Genomic DNA, 22,775 nt, shown 5'->3' with positions numbered 1-22,775 from the left:
ATAGGGCCAGATCTTGATCCATCTTTGGAAAGAATGTGATTCCAAGACAGCAAAGTAAAACATGGCGATGCAAAGTAGGATCTTTACTTCAAACAAATTTGCAGGATTAGCAAATCCCTGGATGGATATAGTACTGAATTATAGAACTAGAACAGACCATCTAGATTCCTGAAAGCAATTATTAATGCTTAGTGCAGAATCCAGATTATGGTATCTGTGACAGATGGCTATTCATTAAAGTTGTACATGCTTAAAAATGGTTTGGATGAAGTACTTCAGACATTATATAAGTAGAGTTCTTCTCCATTTATTCAATGAAGAAGTCTAACTGCTGCTACCTGCTATCTAAATTCCCCATCAAAGCTTAAGTGGCTCTTAAAGCAGCTGTAGTTGATTGTATTATCAAGCTGGAGTTCTTCTTCTTCTTCTTCTTCTTCTTCTTCTTCTTCTTCTTCTTCTTCTTCTTCTTCTTCTTCTTCTTCTTCTTCTCCTCCTCCTCCTCCTCCTCCTCCTCCTCCTCCCCCCTCTTCTTCTTCTTCTTCTTCTTCTTCTTCTTCTTCTTCTTCTTCTTCTTCTTCTTCTTCTTCTTCTTCTTCTTCTTCTTCTTCTTCTTCTTCTTCTTTGTTGCACTATATAGAACAGGTCAAGGATTCTCTGTGTCATCATTTTAGATTTTGTTGCCAGTTTACATTTACCTTCAAAGCTAAATGTAACAGGTTTCTTCTAGAACAGAACATAGCTAAGACCCACTGATCTTTCTCCATTTTAATGCTGTCTGTGTGGTTTAACATGTTTGATCCATATCTTATTGATTCTGTAGGGTCATGCTTGCTTAATACTATAATCAACACTATATATTGATTCTAGAAATAGAGATAAACAGGTGAAGAGAATGGATTCACATGACTTATCATTAAATTATACTTTTCAGTAAATATAATAGAGAAAAGGCATCATTTACAACATGTATGCATCTCTGTGTGTAGTCATATTTGGCAACAAAGAGAGATACTGCAGATTTTTGCTTATTTAATAGCCTATGTGGAAATAGAGTGAGCATATGTGGCAATTGAGAATGATGGGTATATATATTATACTCTGTTCTCTTTATGGCCCCATGCTCAAGATGGTTTCTCCAAATACAAAAACAATAACAAAATTCATATTTTGGAGAATACTTCCTTATGGAAGAATCTTGGTTGATGGTATTTATCAAACCTATTTTACTGGAGAACTAATGGCTTTACACACATCATTTCTAACTTGTTCACCAGAAGTGAAGGAACAGTTGTTCACTTGCCAATGTTTCCAATGATCTGACTTTGTGTATTTGTTATAGCCATGAATTAAGTTTTAAAAGAAATCATTAATGTAACCAATTAGTTGCCAAGCATTAAACCAATGGCCACAATCCTGGTTTCCTCTTTGTGGTTCTAATGTATGAGCAATAAGGATTGTGCAAAATTTCAAAAAGGTACTGTCTTTCAACGAATTCTTATGTGAAGTATGCTTCAAATCCTGCTTTAACAAATAATGTAGGCCCCCTCCCTTCTAATATTGAAATAAGTGTCTGAATTGATTTCCATTATAGTCTTTCCCGATGTGCTGATATCCAGAAAAGGTTTGTGCATCTGGAGCACATGAATGGAATTTTCTAGCAGCTTTTCTAATCAGCTTATGAAATGCTGGGTGATTTTTAAGGCGACTCATTGAAGAGAAATGTGTCATCTCACCTGAGTCAACTGGACATGAAATAAATGCAGAATGTAAAATTTAAGTTCACTTTCTTTAATGATCAAACCAGGCAAATGTTATGATTTGGGTTCAGTTCTACTTTCCGTATAAATACTGAAGTCTGGAACAAATTTAGATGTTATAGAATGCAAAAAGCACATTTTAGTGTGAAATTATCTATCCATTTGTCAAGCCTCCCACCTACACTGTGTTCATTTTTTTCCATTTTAGATATCATTGCTCTAAATTTGAACATTTTACTTTTTTTTGTTCTTTTTCCCCATTTTTAAAGGTGCTTATAGATCAAGGATAGAAACAAAATAGTCAATTTTGTATTCTCAAGAATTGCAACTGATATTAGCCCTATCTAGTATGGCTCAAGGCCAGGAATCTTTTGAGAGTTATAATGAAGAACATTTCTTAAAATTTATAGGAACATTTATAAGGCATTGGATTTCCTGTCCCTTAATGTATACATGTACATACCTGAAGCAAGGAATGTTGGGCATTTGCAACCTCCTATTTTCATTAGGGCTACCAATTCTTGGTAAATATATATATATTATTTGGGCTCCAAGATCACAATAGAGTAACAAAAACTATAGCGCTTTTCTGTCATCTAGCAGTCATCAAGATTTTTACAATTCAGAGAGGGTATTTATTTCTATAATGTGTTACAACATCTTTGTTTTAAACTAGCTTTCATGGCATGATGCACAATTTTAGATAAACACACACTCCATTTCCCCATCTTTATTAAAATGCTCCATCCTATCCTATGGCTTTGGGCTCTTCTGTTTCTTTAGATCTGAGGGCCATCTAAAATGTATTGAAGTTGTAATGAAACACTGTCTCTTCCCTATGATTTGGCGCTTACCATTATCAATGATATGGTTCGATAGGAAATCTCTTTAATCTTATTGTCTTAACTTGCCCATATGCCATTTATTATAAGAGGAATTTGATTTCAAGCCAAGGATTATGAGATAAATAATTTCATATTTATGCTTAAATGACATATATATTAGTTCCAGAAGAGTACGGAGAGAGATTATTATGAATTTTCACTAGGTTTCGCATCATGGAGATGGGTTTATTCTTTCCTCATTCAGGTTGATATTTTGGGCTAGATATGTTGTATTTTTGCTGCTCCCTCCACCATCCTTTTTTTGGTTCTTTTGCATTCCTCTACTATGGTTGGATCTCTCTGATAAATTTTGGAAACAGATGAAAGGAAGTGCTTTTACTTAACAAAAGTAGCTTTTGCCTTATTTGTAACAGCAGGTGAAAAGTTCTTCAGCAAGTAATTTAACCATGCTAACTGAGAGATTATGGAAACAAAAGGCCAGAAATGAAATGGGGATCCCAGGGAGAAAAAGGTTATAATAAAAAAAAGGAGAGGAACTATTATTATTTCTTTGTAGTGAATTGGCAACGTTGAATTGTGCCGAATTTTAAGGACACAAGTTGAAATCCATAAATGTTTGGGGGGAGATAAATTGTACAGGTAGTCCTCGACTTACAACAGTTCATTTAGTGACCGTTCCAAGCATTGGTGAAATTCAATTTTTTTCACTTCTGGTTTTGTGCGTGTGGCCTGCTGGGCGTGGCAGGGGAAGGATATTGCAAAATCTCCATTCCCACTCCACTCTGGGGGCAGCCAGAGGTGGTATTTGCTGGTTCTCTGAACTACTCAAAATTTCCGTTACTGGTTCTCCAGAACCTGAGAGTACCTGCTGAATTTCATCCCTGGTTCCAAGTAACAATGGCACTAAAAAAGTGACTTATGACCATTTTTCACACAACTGTTGCCACATCCCTATGGTCACATTGTCATGTGCTTGGTAACTGGTTCATATTTATGACAGTTGAAGTGTCCTGAGGTCATGTGATCAGCTTTTGAGAACTTCTGATAAGCAAAGTCAATGGGGAAGTCAGATTCACTTAACAACCATGTTACTAACTTAACAATTGCAATGATTTACTTAGCAGTGACAAGAAAAGTCATAAGATGGGGCAAAGCTCATTGAACAAATGTTTCACTTAGCAACATACATTTTGGGCTCAATTGTGGTCCTAGCCAAGAACTACCTGTACACATTTCCCTCTTTTCCTAGTTCAGATGCTTGTCGGGAAGGACAAAAATTGGGAAATCATAAAAAACCTTCCACTGCCCCCAAAATAATATTTTAACAATTTACCAAATAAACAGCTAATTACAGATTTCATTCATGCCCTATTATTGCTGTAAATTAAGTTTTATAATAAAGCAATTTTCCATCTCTGAATTAAATTTCTCTTTTCAAATATCCTGGAATCTAGGCTTTTTTAAAAAATAAAAACAAAATATTTGTGCCTTGCGAACAAAGGCATGGAAGACGATTGTAGGAAAATAAATCTCAAACATTCACATATCCTGACAAGCTGCACATTCACTATGCAGATTGGAACCTGGAAATTAAATTGTCTACGTAGCAATAGAGCAAAAATCTGTTTGCTCAGTGCTTTGACCATGCCTGTTCAAATACAAAATATTTCATAAGGGCACAATTTAACAGTCCAAGCAAAGAATGCAAAGACAAGTCACGAGTGTTTCAAATTAATATGAAGGAAAACACAAAGGTGTAATTTATGTGCTAAATGTTTTACAGGTTTGGGTTTTATAGTGTGTTTTCAAGTGCAAATGTGAAAATGTTTTATTTTTCTACTTTTCTGTAATATTGTTGAGTAATTCAAGATTTATTAGTGATAACAGTGTCATTTGATTTGCCTAAAGAGACAGTGTTACTTGATATTTAAGCTTCTCAGGTTCTGTTGTGGAATAAAGCTTCTAGTAATTTAAGGAATAAAACAAAAATTAACTGCATATTTCTTGAATAAAAAGATTGTCCATTTTTGTATTAAAAGTCTGTGTTGATTGCATGCGGTTTTTGTTAAGGCATGCCAAATACCGTCTTGTAACATTTTGGTGGCAATAGAACTGAACTGCTTCCACAGAGTTTCTAGCATTGTACTGAGCTACTTACAGAATAAACAAAATCCAATAAAGTGATAGAACATTGATTTGTTGGCTACTACATTATTACAGCATTCTGCTAAATGCAGAGATACTCACTTCAGGCCTGAAGAGTATTGGATTGAAGTCCTCCATTTCAGACAAGAAATCAATCACAAGGCTGGCTGTCAATTATTCAATTTACTTGATTAATGCAGGTTGCTTCTTATCAGACCCATTTTGTTGTAATATTCAGAAGGAAAAGTAGGATTTTTGTCTTATCAGAAAGCTCATGCTTCGCATTTAAATTGGGTGCTGAGTTTTATCAGGCCTTTCTCTCCTTCTTCCCTTTATGCTCACTATTCCTGCAATAAACTCCCTTTGAAGATTTAGAGATTTACTTTGGGGGGGGGGCATGGGACATGTCCTCAAGGGCTTTGATAATTGGGAGGAAAATCAGTGAAAATTATTTGTGCTAATAAAAAATAGAACCGCTTTGCTGTAACAGATTATGGTTGAATATTATTTTAGCTCAAACTATTATGCACATTTAGCTGGAAAATAAATTAATTTGAACTGAATGAGGCTTTTTATTTTAAAAAAATAGACACATGTAGGATTGCACTATTAAAGTGCTAGTGGAACTGGTCCCAACCGAATGCTGAAACTGGCTTCAATCTGAGGCTTTCTTTTGTATCAAAATATAATTTTCCACAAATCATAGGCAGTACAAGACTGAAATAAAGAATGCAACGAAATAACATGTTTCTTTTTCAATTAAAAATGGGGTTTTCTTTCTTCGTTTTTTTTTTTTTTTTTTGTCTTTGGGTTTCAGCCACACTCTGTACTTGAAATCTGACTTATTATAATTGCAGTTTGACATCGCACTGAGCATTTTGTTATATGTATATGCTTCCCAACTGTAATTTCACTGCAAATAAATACAAGTGGGGGTGTTCAAATAAATTGCACAAAGCATGATAAATGGCCAACATTGTTTTGAGTGAATCTCAAAATTAGGTACCACCAACTCCAGATTTCTTCAGAGCATTGAAGATGATCCATAGCTCAGTGGTTGCTGATATTAGTGTCAGAATTGGAAGTAGTTCAGTCTTTCTAACTTTCAGTACCCACATATTAGCTCATAAGATCCTGTTGTAAATTGGCTCTTGACATTTTGGAAACAAGCATAGCCACCCACCCACCATCTGATCACAGCCTTTGTGGTATACTCAGTAATTAACACATTATTGAATTCAAACTGAATATTTGAGAGAAGGGGGAGGAAAGAAGGGAGGGGGGAGAGAGGGAGGAAGGAAGGAAGGAAGGAAGGAAAGAAGGAAAGAAGGAAGGAAGGTCCACATAGTATTAAGAGAGAACTAATACATAAACTGCATTTATGGATTCAGCAGCCAATCTTTCTCCCTATGGATTGGTTACTTTCTTAATTTGATCACATGAGTTAATTCTACAAAGGTATACGACATGGAAAAGAAATATTCATATATAAATAAAACAAGGATACATTATTAGCATTTTGACTTCAGTTAAAAATGTAGTAATACTGCTTTGTTACATATTAACCTTGTGAGTATCAACATTAGCTGTTAGAGAATTTCTCCTTTCAACAGCCCTGTTCAACTTGTAGATCTCCTGGTGGAAATGTTGATGCTGACGTTTGCCTAACAATTATTTGTTAAATGTCGAAGGGGTCTATTGTGGCTGTGTTAGTTATATTACTGTATGTTTATTTACTTTCAGAAGTATCGTATATGTTTATTTACTTTCAGAAGTATCGTAAATAGGTATCCTATTGCATCGTCTGGAGGGGCTGGGGGTGAGGGGCACCGTTCTGCAGTGGTTTTCCTCCTACCTCTCTGGCCGAGTGCAATTTGTATTGGCAGGGGGCCAGAGGTCGACCTTGAGGCTGCTCACTTGTGGGGTGCCACAAGGGTCGGTCCTCTCGCCTCTCCTGTTCAATACATATATGAAGCCGCTGGGTGAGATCATTCGTGGGTTTGGGGTAGATTACCATCTGTACGCGGATGATACCCAGCTGTACATCTCTACCCCAAACCACCCCAACGATGCCGTCAAAGTGATGTCCCGGTGTCTGGAAGCCGTACGGATCTGGATGGGAAGTAACAGACTCAAGCTCAACCCGTCCAAGATGGAGTGGCTGTGGCTACCGGCACCCCGGTTCAACCAGCTGATTCCATCACTGGCCATTGGGGGTGAACATCTGGTCCCCGTGGATCGGGTACGCAATTTGGGCGTCCTCCTAGATGCCCGGCTGTCAATGGATGACCATGTGACAACCGTGGCAAGGGGGGCGTTTCACCAGGTTCGCCTGGTGCGCCAATTGCGTCCCCTATTGGACCGGAACGCCCTTCGCACAGTCACCCATGCGCTTGTGACGTCCCGGCTAGACTACTGTAACGCTCTCTACATGGGGCTCCCCTTGAGATGCACCCGAAGACTGCAGTTGGTTCAGAATGCGGCCGCGCGGGCAGTCTCGGGAGTCGCTAGATACTCCCACGTAACACCTCTCCTGCGCGGGCTGCACTGGATACCTGTAGCTTTTTGGGTGCGTTTCAAGGTGCTGATTATCATCATCTTCAAAGCGCTCCATGGCACAGGGCCTAGTTATTTGCGGGATCGTATCCTGCCCTACACATCCCTTCGGCCGATTCGCTCACACAGAGAGGGACTCCTCCGGGTGCCGTCCACTAGGCTGTGCCAACGGGCGATGCCCATGGGAAGGGCCCTCTCTGTGATGGGCCCGACCCTCTGGAATGACCTTCCCCCTGATATTAGAACAACCATGGATCTCCGCTCCTTCCATAAGAAGCTCAAAACCCACCTGTTTAATCTAGCCGGCTTGGCCTAATTCCTGCTCTCCCACCTCAGTCTGTATTTTTAAATTTCACGGGTTGGTCTTAGGCTAAGTTTTTAATTTTTATAAACTTGTACAGGGGTTAAAAGTTTAATCCGATTTTAACTATATTTATGATTATTTGTATGGTTTTTAATTTGGTACCTGTACACCGCCCCGAGTCCCTTCGGGGAGAGGGGGCAGTCTAGAAATTAAATAAAATAAATAAAATAAATAAAATAAATAAAATAAATAAAATAAATAAAATAAATAAAATAAATAAAATAAATAAAATAAATAAAATAAATAAAATAATAAATAAAATAATAAATAAAATAAATAAAATAAATAAAATAAATAAAATAAATAAAATAAATAAAATAAATAAAAAAATAAATAAAATAAATAAAATAAATAAAATAAATAATAAAATAAATAATAAAATAAATAAAATAAATAAGTAAATTGTTGCATTGGGCCTGATTTAGGATTTAATCTGGATCAGAAGAGCTCTTCTGATAATAATATTGCTTTACGTTAAAATCTGTTATCTCCCAAGTTCACCATGCTCCAATCTGATTTTGAACCTGATTTGTTGGTTCAAATAACAATTTGACTTCAAGGCAGAGTTCTGAAACTCTAGTTGAACCTGAGCCAGATCAAAAGCAAGATGCAGGAATTGTCGATGGTACTCAAGCATCCATCCACTTGACTATTATTGCAAATACTCAAAACTGTTTTTAATGTGTGGATAATTTTTATTTATTCATTTATTAGATTTGTGTGCTGCCCATCTCGTTTCAAGGTGACTCATAATACTAACTTTTGATCCTTTTAGAGGAAATTGTTCACTCTGGAAAGCTAGAGAAGTACTTTACACCCAGTCTGATTCAAAATTCATTCAGTGTAATGTATACTTCTAGAACTGGCTCTTGAAAAAGATAGTTTATTTATTTATTTTTAATTAGCTTTTATCCCACCTTTATTTTTTTTAAATTAATAATTCAAGGTAGCAAACATACATAACATTCTTTCCTCCTCCTGTTTTCTCCTTGTGAGGTGGGTTGGGCTGAGAAGAAGAGAGTGACTGGCTCAAGGTCACCCAGCTGGCTTTCATGCCTAAAACAGGATTAGAACTCAGTCTCCTAGTTTCAACCTTAACAACTATACGGAACTGGCTCTCCAAAAAAAAAAAAAAATTATCTCATGAATTTTTTAATTTCAAAATAAATATAGAAAATAAGTAAGTAAGTAAAGAAAACCACACATTGATTTATAGCAGCCTAAAATTTAAGCACATTCCAAGCACTGAAAAAAATTGTTTGCCTACTGGGGTAGTGGGAGCAAGTGACATAATGTTGTGTTAAAAACTCTGTCCCTTATACTTCTATTTATGGGTGATTCAGGTAGAAAAAGGTAGCGCTTGAATGATTGTGACATACATTTTGTCATTTTGGTCTCATTGTGATTAGAAACAGATGCTTATGTTGTACTTGTAGCATTATATCACATTACAGGACTAGGCAGGATGGATTTGATTAATCCTTTTAATGGGAGATTGCTGGCAGCCTATAAAACAAATCTATCCATAATATGAAAGTGAACATATGGCTATTATTTAAATGAGCACCAAAAAGAAAAGGAAAACTCTACATTCGTGACTCTAACTAATTTAGACTCTGGTTTTGATGTTCAGAATGGGGGCAGCAAAAACATACCTAGCTGCATTGCTTTGAAAAATAATTATAATATATTCAGAATATTATCCAACCATTTAGTATCCATAGTTGGAAAATGAGATTTTACAGAGCTTAGTCTCCACATAATTTCATGTGAAATTACTCCTTGGGATATTAAAGTGACATTGATGGACACTTGGCCCAAAAATAGATGTCTTTAACTTGGTGACTGAATCAGAACTAGTCTGTGCAGGAAATACCAACTCTGTTTTAAGTACATTTGAATTTTATCTCTGCTACAGCCAGAGGCTAAAGTCACAGTCATACATCACCAAGATTTCATATCTTAAAGTAAGGATTATCCTGCATGCATCTAACATGCCTATTATGTATAAAACTAAGGTTTATTACCTGAACAAACCTCCACTCCCTTTATATTAGACATTGTGAATTGGATATAATTCAATTAATCAAAGACATCATTTATTTATTTTTCCAACATTTACATGCTGCTTACTCTTTTCCTTATGAACCATGCCATCATTTTGAATACCTGGATCAATTAAAATACAGGAATTGAGTCAATTCAGTTCACAATTCTGACTTTATTGGGGAGAAACCATCATTGATACAAATAGCAGGACTATTTTTATTTTATGAAATCTGTCGACAAAACAAATAATTGCTCAGACCTAGTGTGTATCACTTTGCAAAATAATGATAACTGGCATATCCAACTATTTGGCTTAATTTTTCTTTTAGGTCTGGGATTTTAAAAATATATAAAACCCAGAGTAAGTGGGAGAGTACTAGAAGTAGTAGATGTCCAACATCTAATCAGATGCCCACCAGAAACAATGGATTTATGTTTCCAAATTCATAGCCAGCAAGCTCAGTAAACATACTGGTTGGAGATTTTAAGAGTTACAGTCTCCATTTCTTATGGCTATAGTGGGTACTATGTATTGTGTAGTGGGATTCAGCAGACAAGAACCAGACCAGCAAAGTTGTAACTGCTTTTATTGACTCAAAATGGAACTGGGGAACTGCAGACAAATGCCTGTGATTTATACTCTAGGCCCACAGGGCCTTAACCAATCAGAGAACTAGAAAAAGCCCGCCGAAATATAAATGTTCCACATTTCCCTCCAAAACAGTTAGGGTCATTTAAAGATTAGTTTCACTTTAGCACAGTTAATACAACTATATGCATTCAATACATAACACCATGAATGATGTTCATTTAAACAACGTAAGAAATGCCTACACTCAGTAATATTATTCTGTTTAGTTTAGCTTCTCAGCTTTCAGATGGAAATATTTTCCAACCTACTTGGTTTCTTTTGCATGCGAATCCCTAAGCTACAACTGACTCCCAAATGACTCTTACCCACTTTGGGCTTATAAGGTAAAGACCAACCTATTTTAAATATATCAAAATGTCTTAGGAATTAAATAAATGTGACTGCTAAATTGAACGTTCCATACAATTGTAATTTATGTATTATGTATTTTTATTGTAATTCATTTAATACATGAAAAAATACTTGCTAAATTGGATAGATTTATGCACACATTTTGGATTAAACAGAAGCATTGGAGGGGGGGGGAGGGCAGGCGGGGAAGCAGGAAATTCTTGGTTGAAACAAAAAAGTAATATTATGACTATTGTTATTACAATGTTGCCCAGGGGAAGATAACAATTATTATTTTATGTACCAATGTTTTTGTTTTTTTATATTTAACTTGAAAATATTGAGTCAGAAGTTACTGAGGAAAAAATTAATCATTTTTTTAAAATAATACAATTCTTCCAGGGCTTACATATGCTCAACTGTTTATTTACCTCCTTTATCTCTTCAGGAAATTGCAGGCACTATAAAACCCAATGAAAACAGGAATATTGGCTATGCTATTGAATGGCACTTGAATCATTCAGTAGCATAGCCAACATTCCTGTTTCCATAGCTTTTTATGGTGCCTGTAATTTCTTGAAGAGATAAAGGAGGTAAATAGTCTAAACATATGTAAACCTTGAAAGAGTTGTATTATTTAAAAAATGATTCAAATGTCCACTTCTTTCTTTCTTTCTTTCTTTCTTTCTTTCTTTCTTTCTTTCTTTCTTTCTTTCTTTCTTTCTTTCTTTCTTTCTTTGTTTTATTTATTGTAATTTGTCAAACAGAAACAAAAACAGGAATAATATAAAAATACAATGGCAGGGACAATAGGAATGGTAGTGTGCTTATCCAAGCCCCCTCTATGGATCTCTTAAGTATGAAGTGAGGTCCACGAAAGTCAATTTGTGACTAAAACTGAAAATTTGTAGCTGAGACAACTGAATCAGGTAGAGCATTCCAGACTTTGACAATTCTATTACTTGAGTATTGTTGGAGATTTAGGACACCATTTTGAATAAAGCTTCCTGGCTTCTTTCAAGAAGGCCGATATGGGTTTGAAAGTTATCATAGACTTTTCAAACTATTGATTGACTTCTTTTTGAAATGTTGATGCCAACATTTTATTGAAAACTCTGGTGTAAATTCAATGTTACTTTGGATTGTCCCTCCTTCACCGTCTGATTATATAAAAGGTCAACAATATCTAAGTAACATTAGATTCTTAATTCATAATTTTAGGCATACCGTCAGAAAAAATGGATTTGGTAAAGGTAGATTCTACATGGAATGCAGGAAATTTAAGCAAGCTTTTGTTAAATATGGATTTGCTTATTTCATAAATTGGATCAGGAATCCTTTGGCATGATTTATTACAGCTGGGATTATTTTGTTATCCATTTAATTGGCACAGGGAATTTTAATCTCCTATAATATATGATTTGGTATTGGAATTATTGGCTGGTCTTAACAGGTAACTGAAATCTTTATCCAAAAATAAAAATTTCAGAATGCTAATTATTTTTATACATTGATAAATGATTATGTTATATAGATTGCAATATCCATGGGATTTGTAAAAGCTGGGAGTTTGCTTGGAGTTTGAACTCATTTAAATATCTTCCTTCAATTTTCAGTGTAGATATATCAGATCAGTGGCTAATGGCAGAATCAGTTTATGAAGAAATATAGAATGTTATAATATACTGCTTTAAGATTGATATGCACTTAGGTTATTTTAAACAAATTAACAAGGGTTTGAGAAACTTTATGGGAAAAATAAAATCCATTAAAAAAATCAAATGACAATTTTCATAAAATGAAGTATTGGATTTTCCCTGTTTTCATTTTACCAATAAGCATATGTGATGACTTAGCTATCTAATGACATCCAAATGCATTTTTTAAAAAAATATGGACACAACTAGAAAGTTTCTAGGTCCTATTTCTCTGATCTCAAATCAGAAACTTGGTTTATTTTTTTAAATCAAAATTCCAGTTATATTTCCAGCATTAAAAGCTGTAAGACATATCCAGAGATTTTGGGGTGAAGGTATCATTTTGATTCTCATTCTCATGCCAAATGTGCATTTTGAGATAATCCTAATTGGAAAATTGTAACTTTGTTTCCCTTTAGAGTTCTTGGGCTAATATTTTAGATTAAGCTATTGTTAATGTTTAATTCATTTTTGGTATCATAAACAGATTTGTACAGAACAAAAACTGTAGAATGAAAATATGACTAATAAATTAATGACATATTTATTTTTGAATATCCTGTGGCAGATGAAAACGGTAAAACCAAATTCTTTTCAGAGATTGTGATAACAATTGTATTCTTAAAGTCCTGTGCTTTTCTCAGGCTTCCTTTATTAATAACTTCTGGTAGTAAGTTTCCCCTGTGGTTATGAAGATCTATACAAGAAGCTTCTAATTGTACCAATATCTTCATGGAACTGAACATAATTTATTTGCCATTAAGATTCTGAATTAGTCACCATTTGTTCTACTGGATGACTCAAGGTTCTTTTTTCCCCTCATGTTCCCAGTGTTGTCTACCACTCTGGGGGAAGGTGTTGGTCTGAATCTGTTTAGCTTTTTGTGATTTGTTGAGGATAGCTGATACTGTCACTAGGTTTTTCTTTCTAAGCTGAAAAAATCCAAATATTGTCAACCTCCTCACCAGAGTATGGATCCAGGGCTCCAGATCATTTTATTTGCCTTTCTTCGTACTCTCTCAAATTTTACCATGCCAATCTTGAGCCATAATGGTCAGTAGGAGAGCACAATATGCTAAGGGGTTTTCTGCATAATTCATTTTTATTTTCCACCATTATCTTGACGACATCAAGTTTGTCTTTTTCACCCCACCCGTGTATCAAGTGAATATTTTCATAAACTTTTCCCGGCAACCACAAATCTCTTTTCTGATCAGTCACAGGTGGCTCAGATTCCATGAAATCCTTGGAGAATCCTAGTATTTTCATCTTTCTCTTGTAAAAACAATTCCTTTTTTTACACTATGTTTCTTGCTCCTCATCCAGTTTAGTCCTAAATAAATGTAGCCCTACTACCAAATTTGTCAGTCTGAGGAAAATGGAAATAAATTATCAGGTAATTACGTACATATAATTTTCAAAACTTTCAAAGATTAAAAGCGTTTGAGTCAGAACAACTGCATTTATTCTTCTACAGCTTGATACACCCGTCTATCACAGATGTCTACAAGTAGGACAAGCTTAGAAAGCTACTTCCAACATGTAATTATTTGAATTATTTATTGAGGCAATAATGTAAAATACATGGTTTGTATCATTGGCAAGAATACTATTTTACAGCTTCTACTTGACACAACATGTGTATGTTGATGAATTTATTTTTAGTAATACTTAACATTAATTTAACTTGAACAAATATCATGATTACCACCTAGCAATGTCTTGGATTAATCCGGAGCAATTATTTAATTAAATAAGCAAAAATTGGCATAACATTGGAATGTTCTAGTTCTCTTATTTAGAAGCAATGTGAGGGATATGCCATGTTTTTATTATAATATCACTGATTTCACCCTTGAGTCCCTTAAGAATTTTCAGATGAATACCATCTGGACCTGGTGATTTGTTTGTTTTCAACTCCTCAGCAAGATCTAGATCTCTTTCTCACCATTAAATTCCCTGCCTGAAAATGTCAGCTCAAGAATAATTATCAGCCTTCCACATTCTGCATTAAAAGCAAATAAAGAAAATATTCAGATTTTTGCTATTTCCATAGTTTCCTTCAATGTTTCTTGCCTTTAACACTCAGCAATCCAGTTATTTGCCATTCCCATGGTTCTAAAGTACTGCGTTTCTCTGAAAATAAGAGAGGGTCTTATTTTCGTTTGAAACCCCCCCCCCAAAAAAATAAGTGCTTGGTCTTATTTTCAGGGAGGTCTTATTATTTTTGAGGTGCAAGAGGCAGCGAGCGTGGTCACCTCATGGCAGCTGCTGTGTTGCAACATTTTCAGGGAGGGTTTATTTTTTGGGAAGGACTTATTAAAGTGTATGCCCTCAAAAGCCCAAATGGACTTATTATCTGGAGAGGTCCTATTTTCAGGGAAAACAGGATATTTTTTTGAAATCCATTTTATTCTTCAATATTATTGATCTTAATATTAATCATGCTTTACTAAAACCCCACTTTAAATCAAATATGAGCAAATAGTATAACTATACACTATATAATTGAATATGTGATTTGGAATGGTGGAGGTTAAGTACTGTATGGGGAAACATAGGAACTATTTTTTTACCATTATTAAAAAATATTATTTCCTGTTATCTATAAAACATTGTGACCTTTATCCTCCTTCTTTGGGACAGAATGGCCTTTTCTGAAGAAAGCCTTCTGTTCTCTAAGAGGGTTCTTCATTTTGCTAATTAATTCTGTTACTAGTATCTTGGATTTGGTAGCAACTCTCTTGACTAACGGCATATATTCTAACCAAGTTGCTACTGTACAACAATGCTTTTGAGTAATATCCATGATTATGAGTTGCTCAGCAGTGGTTGTGCAATTAGTTGTTGACATACAGCCAACTTCTGATGATGGTTCATTGAAAATGATTCCATGAACTTTTTCCTACTCAACAAGGGATCTCCTAACACAGAATTCAGTTGTTCTTGTAGGCCATAGTTCTTCCGTTTTTGCAGTTACATAATATTTATATAAAAGGACAAATTAAACATGCAACATTCGGACAGGACAATATATATTTTACGGCAAACATTTTTTTCTAGTGAAAGAAAAGTATGCAATTCTGTGTTGTTGCCTGCATATGACCAGAATGGTACTTGAATTCATAGCCTTAATAATAACACATGACCAGGTCCAGTAGCCAAGTATTCATTTCTTTATCAATGTATGTATTATCAGAGTGCAGACTTTTTGCTTATATACACAGAAGTACAGCCAGAAAATTCAAGTGATCTCATTGTGTATTTAATATAGTACCATGCTGAATAATTTACAAGTTTCTCACATTTATTTCTAATATAATGGATTTCTAATATAGTGGATAAAGTAGACTTCTCTCATTCTGTTTAACTAAAAGACCAAGCCTGCCATCCTTTGCCAAAATAAGAAATCATTACCAGAGAATCTACAGTGAACTCTGAAAAGCAAGGATTGTTGTGTTAATGGCTTCCTTGCTCTTTTCATTTTCTTCTTTTCAGTCCTGTTTGTGAATAAATAGCAGCAAACTTCTTCAAACTTTCTTTTAAAGCATTGCTGGCAGATTCTGCAACAACTACTTCCCTTAATAGGTTTAGGAAATCATTTAGCTCTTTCAGAAATTTCCTCTTAGTTAAGAAGGACTTAATCAAAATGGGACCTTGCACATTTAAATAACTAGCAGTATCTTTTAACATCTTTTATTTTTTTAATAACAGGATTTTTGCACAATATTCTCACTGCCAGGATTAAAACAAAACAGAAACAAGCCCACACTCTTTGCGTTCCTTTACAGAGACAAGTCATCAGAGGCTCTTCGCTGTTTTTTCATACAGCAAGGTAGGAACACCTTTGTGTGCTGTCCTTTTTAAAGTAAAAGTAGGAAATATGGGGACTTTGCTGTCAATAGGCTCCATGGCTTATAAAAAATTGGTTAGTGACAAGCTATCAATATATGAGACAGAGAGAAGAGAAATATCTGCCTCTCTTATTATTTACAAGAATACCCATATCCTTTTTTGCTTTTAAAGGTGGATATGCACAGCTGCTGTTGCTGGTATTCTGGCTGACATTTTTTTGTTTAAGGATTTCACTCCCCATACACACTGATAACTGCTTCTAGAAGCATCTGTTACAGGAGTATCAAACTATCAGGAGTATCAAACTATCTTCAAAGCGCTCCATGGCACGGGACCTAGCTATTTGTGGGATCGTATCCTGCCCCATACATCCCTTCAGCCGATTCGCTCACACAGAGAGGGACTCCTCTGGGTGCCGTCCACTAGGCTGTGCCTAGTGGGCGACGCCCAGGGGAAGGGCCTTCTCTGTGATGGGCCTGACCCTCTGGAATGACCTTCCCCCTGACATTAGAACGACTACGGACCTCCGCTCCTTCCGCCGGAAACTCAAAACCCACCTGTTTCACCTAGCCGGCCTGGCCTAATTCCAGCTTTCCCACCTCAGTTTGTATTTTTAAATTTTATGATTTGGTTTTAAGGTTTAAGTTTTTAATTTTTATAAATTTGTACAGGGGATATTTAATTCAATTTTAGTTTATATTTTAGTGTATATTTTGAATGTATGGTTTTTAAATTTGTACCTGTACACAGCCCCGAGTCCCTTCGGGGAGAGGGGGCGGTCTAGAAGTTTAATAAATTATTATTATTATTAATTATTGTCACAGTGTCATCATGGAAATATTGAGACTTTTTTCCCCTCTGCTAAACCAGGCATGGGCGTGGCCAGCACCTGACGCACCTGGGCCGCATTTGACAGCCCTGATTTATTAGAACACTAGCACCTCCAGATTTCTTCATTTATGGGAATAAGTGAAGGCAAAGAAATACCAGACGTAGAAATGCAAGGGAGACTCGAGATTTATTTTTATCTTCATGCCTGCAACAGAATTAAAGTGACCAACCAATATGCCTGTCCTGCAGTCTCTAAGAGAAGATTTATCTGAATGAATGAGCAGCTGAAGTTATTTTTTACATGTGAGCAAGTGTTGTGAGTGTGCCCGTTCTGCCTCAAGGCTTTCTTTCATACAGCAGAGGTAGAATGTGGTGCTTCTCTAAGTACTGAAGTGGAATCAATTTCACCTGACTAGCGGACTTATCTCAAAGAAACCATTTTCTGTGGATATACTGCTCATGTATGGAGATTTTTATGGGCAATCCAGCAACATATCATGATTGTCTGATTCTGTTGGCTAAAAATGGGCCCACTCTGCTTTTAAGCTTTGCTTCACTCAAAGCTGGCTAAAATTAAAACACTTCAGAAACTCCAAGCTGTCCTAATTTTTATTTGCAGTAGGGGAACAAGCTCTCGCTAAAGGTATCGACCAGGTGTGTCAAACTGTCGGCCAATGGGCCGGATGCGTCACACACTGGCCATGCCCACCCCAGGTCTGTGAAGGGGAAAAATGTCACAACATGGCACCGCAATTTGACACTCATGCATGGGTGAAATCCAGCAGGTTCTGACAGGTTCTGGAGAACCAGTAGAGTAAATTTTGAGTAGTTCAAAGAACCAGCAAATGCCAACTCTGGCTGGCCCCAGAGTGGGGTGGGCTTGGAGATTTTGCAGTATCCTTCCCCTGCCGCACCCACTAAGCCACTCCCACCAAGTCATGCCCACAGAACCCGCAGTAAAAAAAATTGAATTTCACCACTGCACTCGTGGTATAGACAATTGGATGGGTTTTAAAATGCGGATTAAGAAAGTACTCCCATATTCATTTTTTTAAAAAAAAACAGGCTTTTTAAAAATAATCACTAGTCTATTTATGAAGAAATCTATCCATGGCAGTAAATTCTAAGGCTGAACAAGTCTGATAACAAAAAGTGCTTCTGAGCTCACGCAAGCTAGGTCTACAGCTCTCTGCTAGTCATTAAAGAACTGACTTCCACTCAAGGCAGAAACAAATGCTATTTCTGTAGGAAATCGCTCATTATAGTCAGTACAACCCTTAAAGCAAGGACATCACTTTTTCAGGCTTCTGAGCTGATAGATTGAAAAACATTGATTACTTTAATGAGCAGCAGATATTCTCATGCTACTGTGGATCAGGAAGCATTTGAAGCATTTGTGAAACAACCACAATCCTAGTCAAAATGTGTCATTTAAATTAGACAAATTTCTTACTGATGAATACCAGTGAAAACCTGCTGGATTAAACTCATGTCTTTGGCTACAATTTTGACCTCCCACAGCGACTAGTCAAAGTCTTATTGGCAATCCTTCCAGCGGGATATAAGGCCAATTCTTAAACTTTTGTTCCCCCTTCCAAGCCCTTGGGATGTGCTAGGATTGAAGGTAAAACAAGATAAGATTCTAATCCCATAAGAAACTACATAGAGTGTTGCCAAAAGCAATTAAAGGAGGCTGCCCGTTCAGTCAACATTAGTTAGAAGTGATTTAGTGGTGATGTTAGCTGCTTTGTAACCGTCCTGTACTCTAAAAGAAATCCTTTGCTTGCCTTTCAGAGGTCAGAGATGACAAACCCAGATTCAAGAGGATAATAGCTGGAAATTAGAGTTATATAATAACATTGGAGAAATATTTCACTCTCTGGGAAGTTTCACCAGGCCCGCTCTTCATTCTAAACTAGAGTTCATGGCACTCAGAAATGCTGAGATTATGACATACTTTTCAGTAGATGTTCAAAACAAAATTGCATTATTTTCTGTTGTTTATGTAACCAGTAGGAGCTATTTATAATGTGCTTGTCCTTAAGTGAGAGCCCACATTCTTATTACTACATAGCAGCAAAAAGAGGGGGGGGAATAATGCTGGGGAAAAAAGCATATCTAGAGACTCTAGACTGATGGATACCTTCCAAAGCACCACAAAATTCCTATTTGAGAATTACAATTTTTAAATTTGAAGACCTTGTTTAACACAGAGTGCATTAAAAGTTGACTTTCATTGTTATTATTACACAGAGAATGGATTTGCATGGTACTCTCTTAGCCAAACTATTAAATATATATATATTTATACATTTATACACCATTCTGAACTTGTTTAATTTTAATATTGGTTAGAGTTTTGATTTGGGTTAAACTTGTCTCTTAGTTTATATTACAATTTGTTGCACAAACCTGGAAAAATAGGTTATGTCAACTACTAGGTTAAATATTGTGGTCCACCCAGCCATAATGTCTGTGTAAAACACAATCCACAGATATTTTTAGGAAATAAATAAACACAATAGCACTCAGAGATATCACAATGGAGAACCAGATAATAAAGTTTACCACAATGGCAAGCAAAATGTTTCTTGTTGAGATATAATTTCCTTGCAGGAAATCTGAGGAATGACTGCCTTCCAATGGTACGTGTAGCTGAAACAAGATGTAAATGTGGCTATCGCAGAGGTGGCATTCAGCAGGTTCTGACCAGTTCTGGACTGGTCCCATCCCTATCTATTTTCTGCTTCCCGAGTCCCAGCTGATCTGGAGGAAATTGAGATTTTACAATATCCTTCCCCTGCCATGCCCACCAAGCGATGCCCACAGAACCAGTAGTAAAAAAATTTGAATCCCACCACTGGGCTATTGCCAGGAATGCCAGAAAGGCTCAGTCTCTCTCTGAATGTCCTTTTTTGGGAATTTCCTTTTCTCTTTTGATGACACCTCATTGTCTACTTTTCTCTTTTTCCTAGCCAGCTGTTAGAAAAGGGATGTATGGGTTTGTCAAGTGTAAATATCTTGCTTGCAAGGGAAGCTGAAGGCAACTTTAATTTGAGGGCCACCTTGGCACAAAAGTGACTTCTCCCGAGGAATCTGGTAACAGGAAAGACCTTTAACATGGACTTCTCTTGCTCCAGTAGATGCTACATTAGGGATATAGAGGAAGGGATCTATATATGTTTAGTACTGTAGATTATTTTCACTCATATTGTGCCATTTTCAACACTGGAACAGATGTTATTTAGTTTTAGTCAGATGAATGGGAACAGATGGAATTTTATGCTATTTTCAGAATTTAAAAAATGTTCAGAGTTGATTTGGGCCTATTGTGATTATTGGGGAACAAAAATATGGCAAAAGAAAGTAAGGCTCAGAACCTCATATGGAGTCCTCAATTTAGAAAAGAAATAATTTGCATCCTTGACTGAAGCTCTTAATATATATATTTAATTATTTTACATGCAAAAGGCAAAAGAACGAACAAGAAAATCTCTAAATCACATATCTTAACAATTGTTTCATATATTTTCATATATGTATGTCATGTCATTCAATTAAATTATTAATGTTTGTCAGTTTGCTTATCACTATCATATATATATATATATATATATATATATATATATATATATATATATATATATATATATACACATACATACACCTACCTACCTACCTACCTACCTACCTACCTACCTACCTACCTACCTACCTACCTACCTACCTACATACATATATATATATATATATATATATATATATATATATATATATATATGCTGGTTTTGTTGTATTCGGGTCTTTTCCCGTGTAGGATTGAGATTGTCTTGGCAACATTTCAGCAAGATCTCGTTGCCAAGACAATCTCAATCCTACACGGGAAAAGACCCGAATACAACAAAACCAGCATACCTACACCCTGAAAATCTACAAAAACAATATATCTATATCTATATCATCTATATCTATATCTATATCTATATCTATATCTATATCTATATCTATATCTATATCTATATCTATATCTATATCTATATCTATATCTATATCTATATCATCTATATCTATATCTATCTATCTATCTATCTATACATACATACATACACACACACACAAACACATATACTATTATATGAATCCAAATTTCAGAACAGTTTAACATTTTATGAGTAAAATGTTAGTTCAGATTTAGAAATGACTCTTAACTATTAATCTGACTTTGTGTTTTCTTGTTATGTCACTTCAAATAAGATTGACTCATTTTTTTTAACCAGATCCAAACTGAAAGACATACTTTTCCTTTTATAGACTACTGGATCAGACAAATGAAATGCAAACATTCACAAACTGCCAATAATATGAATCTGTAATTATATTTCTACTCGGAAAGAGTTTTCCCACTTTTATTTGAAAACTACTGAATTAAAAGTACACATCATATTAAATACATTGTACCTAATTTAAAAATGCAAAAAAGCATGGTGTGTGTGTGAACTGTCATTAGAGGTTTCAAACAAACAAACAAACAAAAAGAGACAAATTTTAACCTTTTCCTTTTGCATCTCAAATAGGACATGGAAAAGGAAAATAGGGCACTATCGAAGAGATGCTAACAATTGTGCTTCAAGGATTGCAAATAGGGATGGCCATTAAATTATTTCGCCAACCCATTTTGAGAAGTGGAATGCTATCTCAAAATTAGTTTTAGATAGTGCTTTTATTTATAAATCATTCATTCTTCGGCTATTTTTACTTTTACATTTCGTTTACCAAAAATATTTCTTGGCTTGTATGCAGCAGTTTGAGAATATAGGAAACGGATATAAGGCATGTTTTGGGGAATGATTTGTAGTCTAAGCTGTTATACCTCCTCATGCAGCATAAAAAGCCTTAAATATGCTGAAAATCTAAAATCCAGCATGCTTCATCACCCATCATTGGCATCTCCCCTTTCTGTGACTAGATACTGTGTACATGCACATCACTCTATTTCTTTTCCTGCGAAGTACAGGAAAATAATAAAAAATAGCAAGCAAAAGAAAAAAAAATCCATACCATCCTATCAGAACTTTCTGTTTATCTTCATCTATTTCAATCCAATCCAATCATCATTCACTGTTTCCATATGCAATATACTTATTGCTTATTACAATATACTTATTTTATACTGGTCATTCCTGCAGTAGCATACCTCTAACATCATAACTAGCGCTCCATGTATACAGGTAGTACTCAACTTACAATGGTTCATTTAGTTCAAAGTTACAATGGCACTGAAAAAAGTGACTTATGATTACTTTTCACACTTGTGATTATTGCAACATCCCCATGGCCATGTGATCAAAATTCAGACACTTGGCAACTGACTCATTATGAAGGTTGTAGTGTCCCAGGTTCATTTGATTATCTTTTGGGACCTTCTGACAAGCAAAGTCAACGGGGAGGCCAGATTCACTTAACAACTGTGTTACTAACTTAACAACCTCAGTGATTCACTTAACAACTGTGGACGGAAAGGCCATAAAATGGCAAAACTCACTTATCAGAAATATTGGGCTCAGTTTTGGTTGTATGTCACGGACTACTGTATTTATCTATAAATACATTGAATAATCATAGGAACATCACACATGCTTCCCTGCTCAATGCTGAATTATTCCATTTATTCTTATTGGTGAATATCACCAAATC

The 22,775-nt window shown here is 35.6% G+C and overlaps 1 protein-coding gene across 2 annotated transcripts in view; it reads left to right on the top strand.

Annotated features, from left to right (window-relative positions):
* P2RY1 (purinergic receptor P2Y1) overlaps positions 1 to 19,256 on the top strand; it is a 28,780-nt gene extending 9,524 nt beyond the window's left edge. The window contains exons 3-4 of one of the 2 annotated variants that reach the window (XM_081953674.1): positions 16,187 to 16,230; positions 18,876 to 19,256. In XM_081953674.1, coding sequence (XP_081809800.1) covers positions 16,187 to 16,230; positions 18,876 to 18,911 — 80 coding nt within the window. In that variant the 3' untranslated portion in view covers positions 18,912 to 19,256. Of the gene's footprint in view, positions 1 to 4; positions 487 to 16,186; positions 16,231 to 18,875 lie in introns of those variants that run through there. The other variant, XM_081953676.1, reaches the window with a different exon arrangement.
* Positions 19,257 to 22,775: the final 3,519 nt, after the last annotated feature.

This window comes from Natrix helvetica (genome assembly GCF_964273705.1).
Source record: "Natrix helvetica genome assembly, chromosome: 5".
Lineage (NCBI taxonomy): Eukaryota > Metazoa > Chordata > Lepidosauria > Squamata > Natricidae > Natrix > Natrix helvetica.
This window is presented reverse-complemented; position numbering and strand designations above follow the sequence as displayed.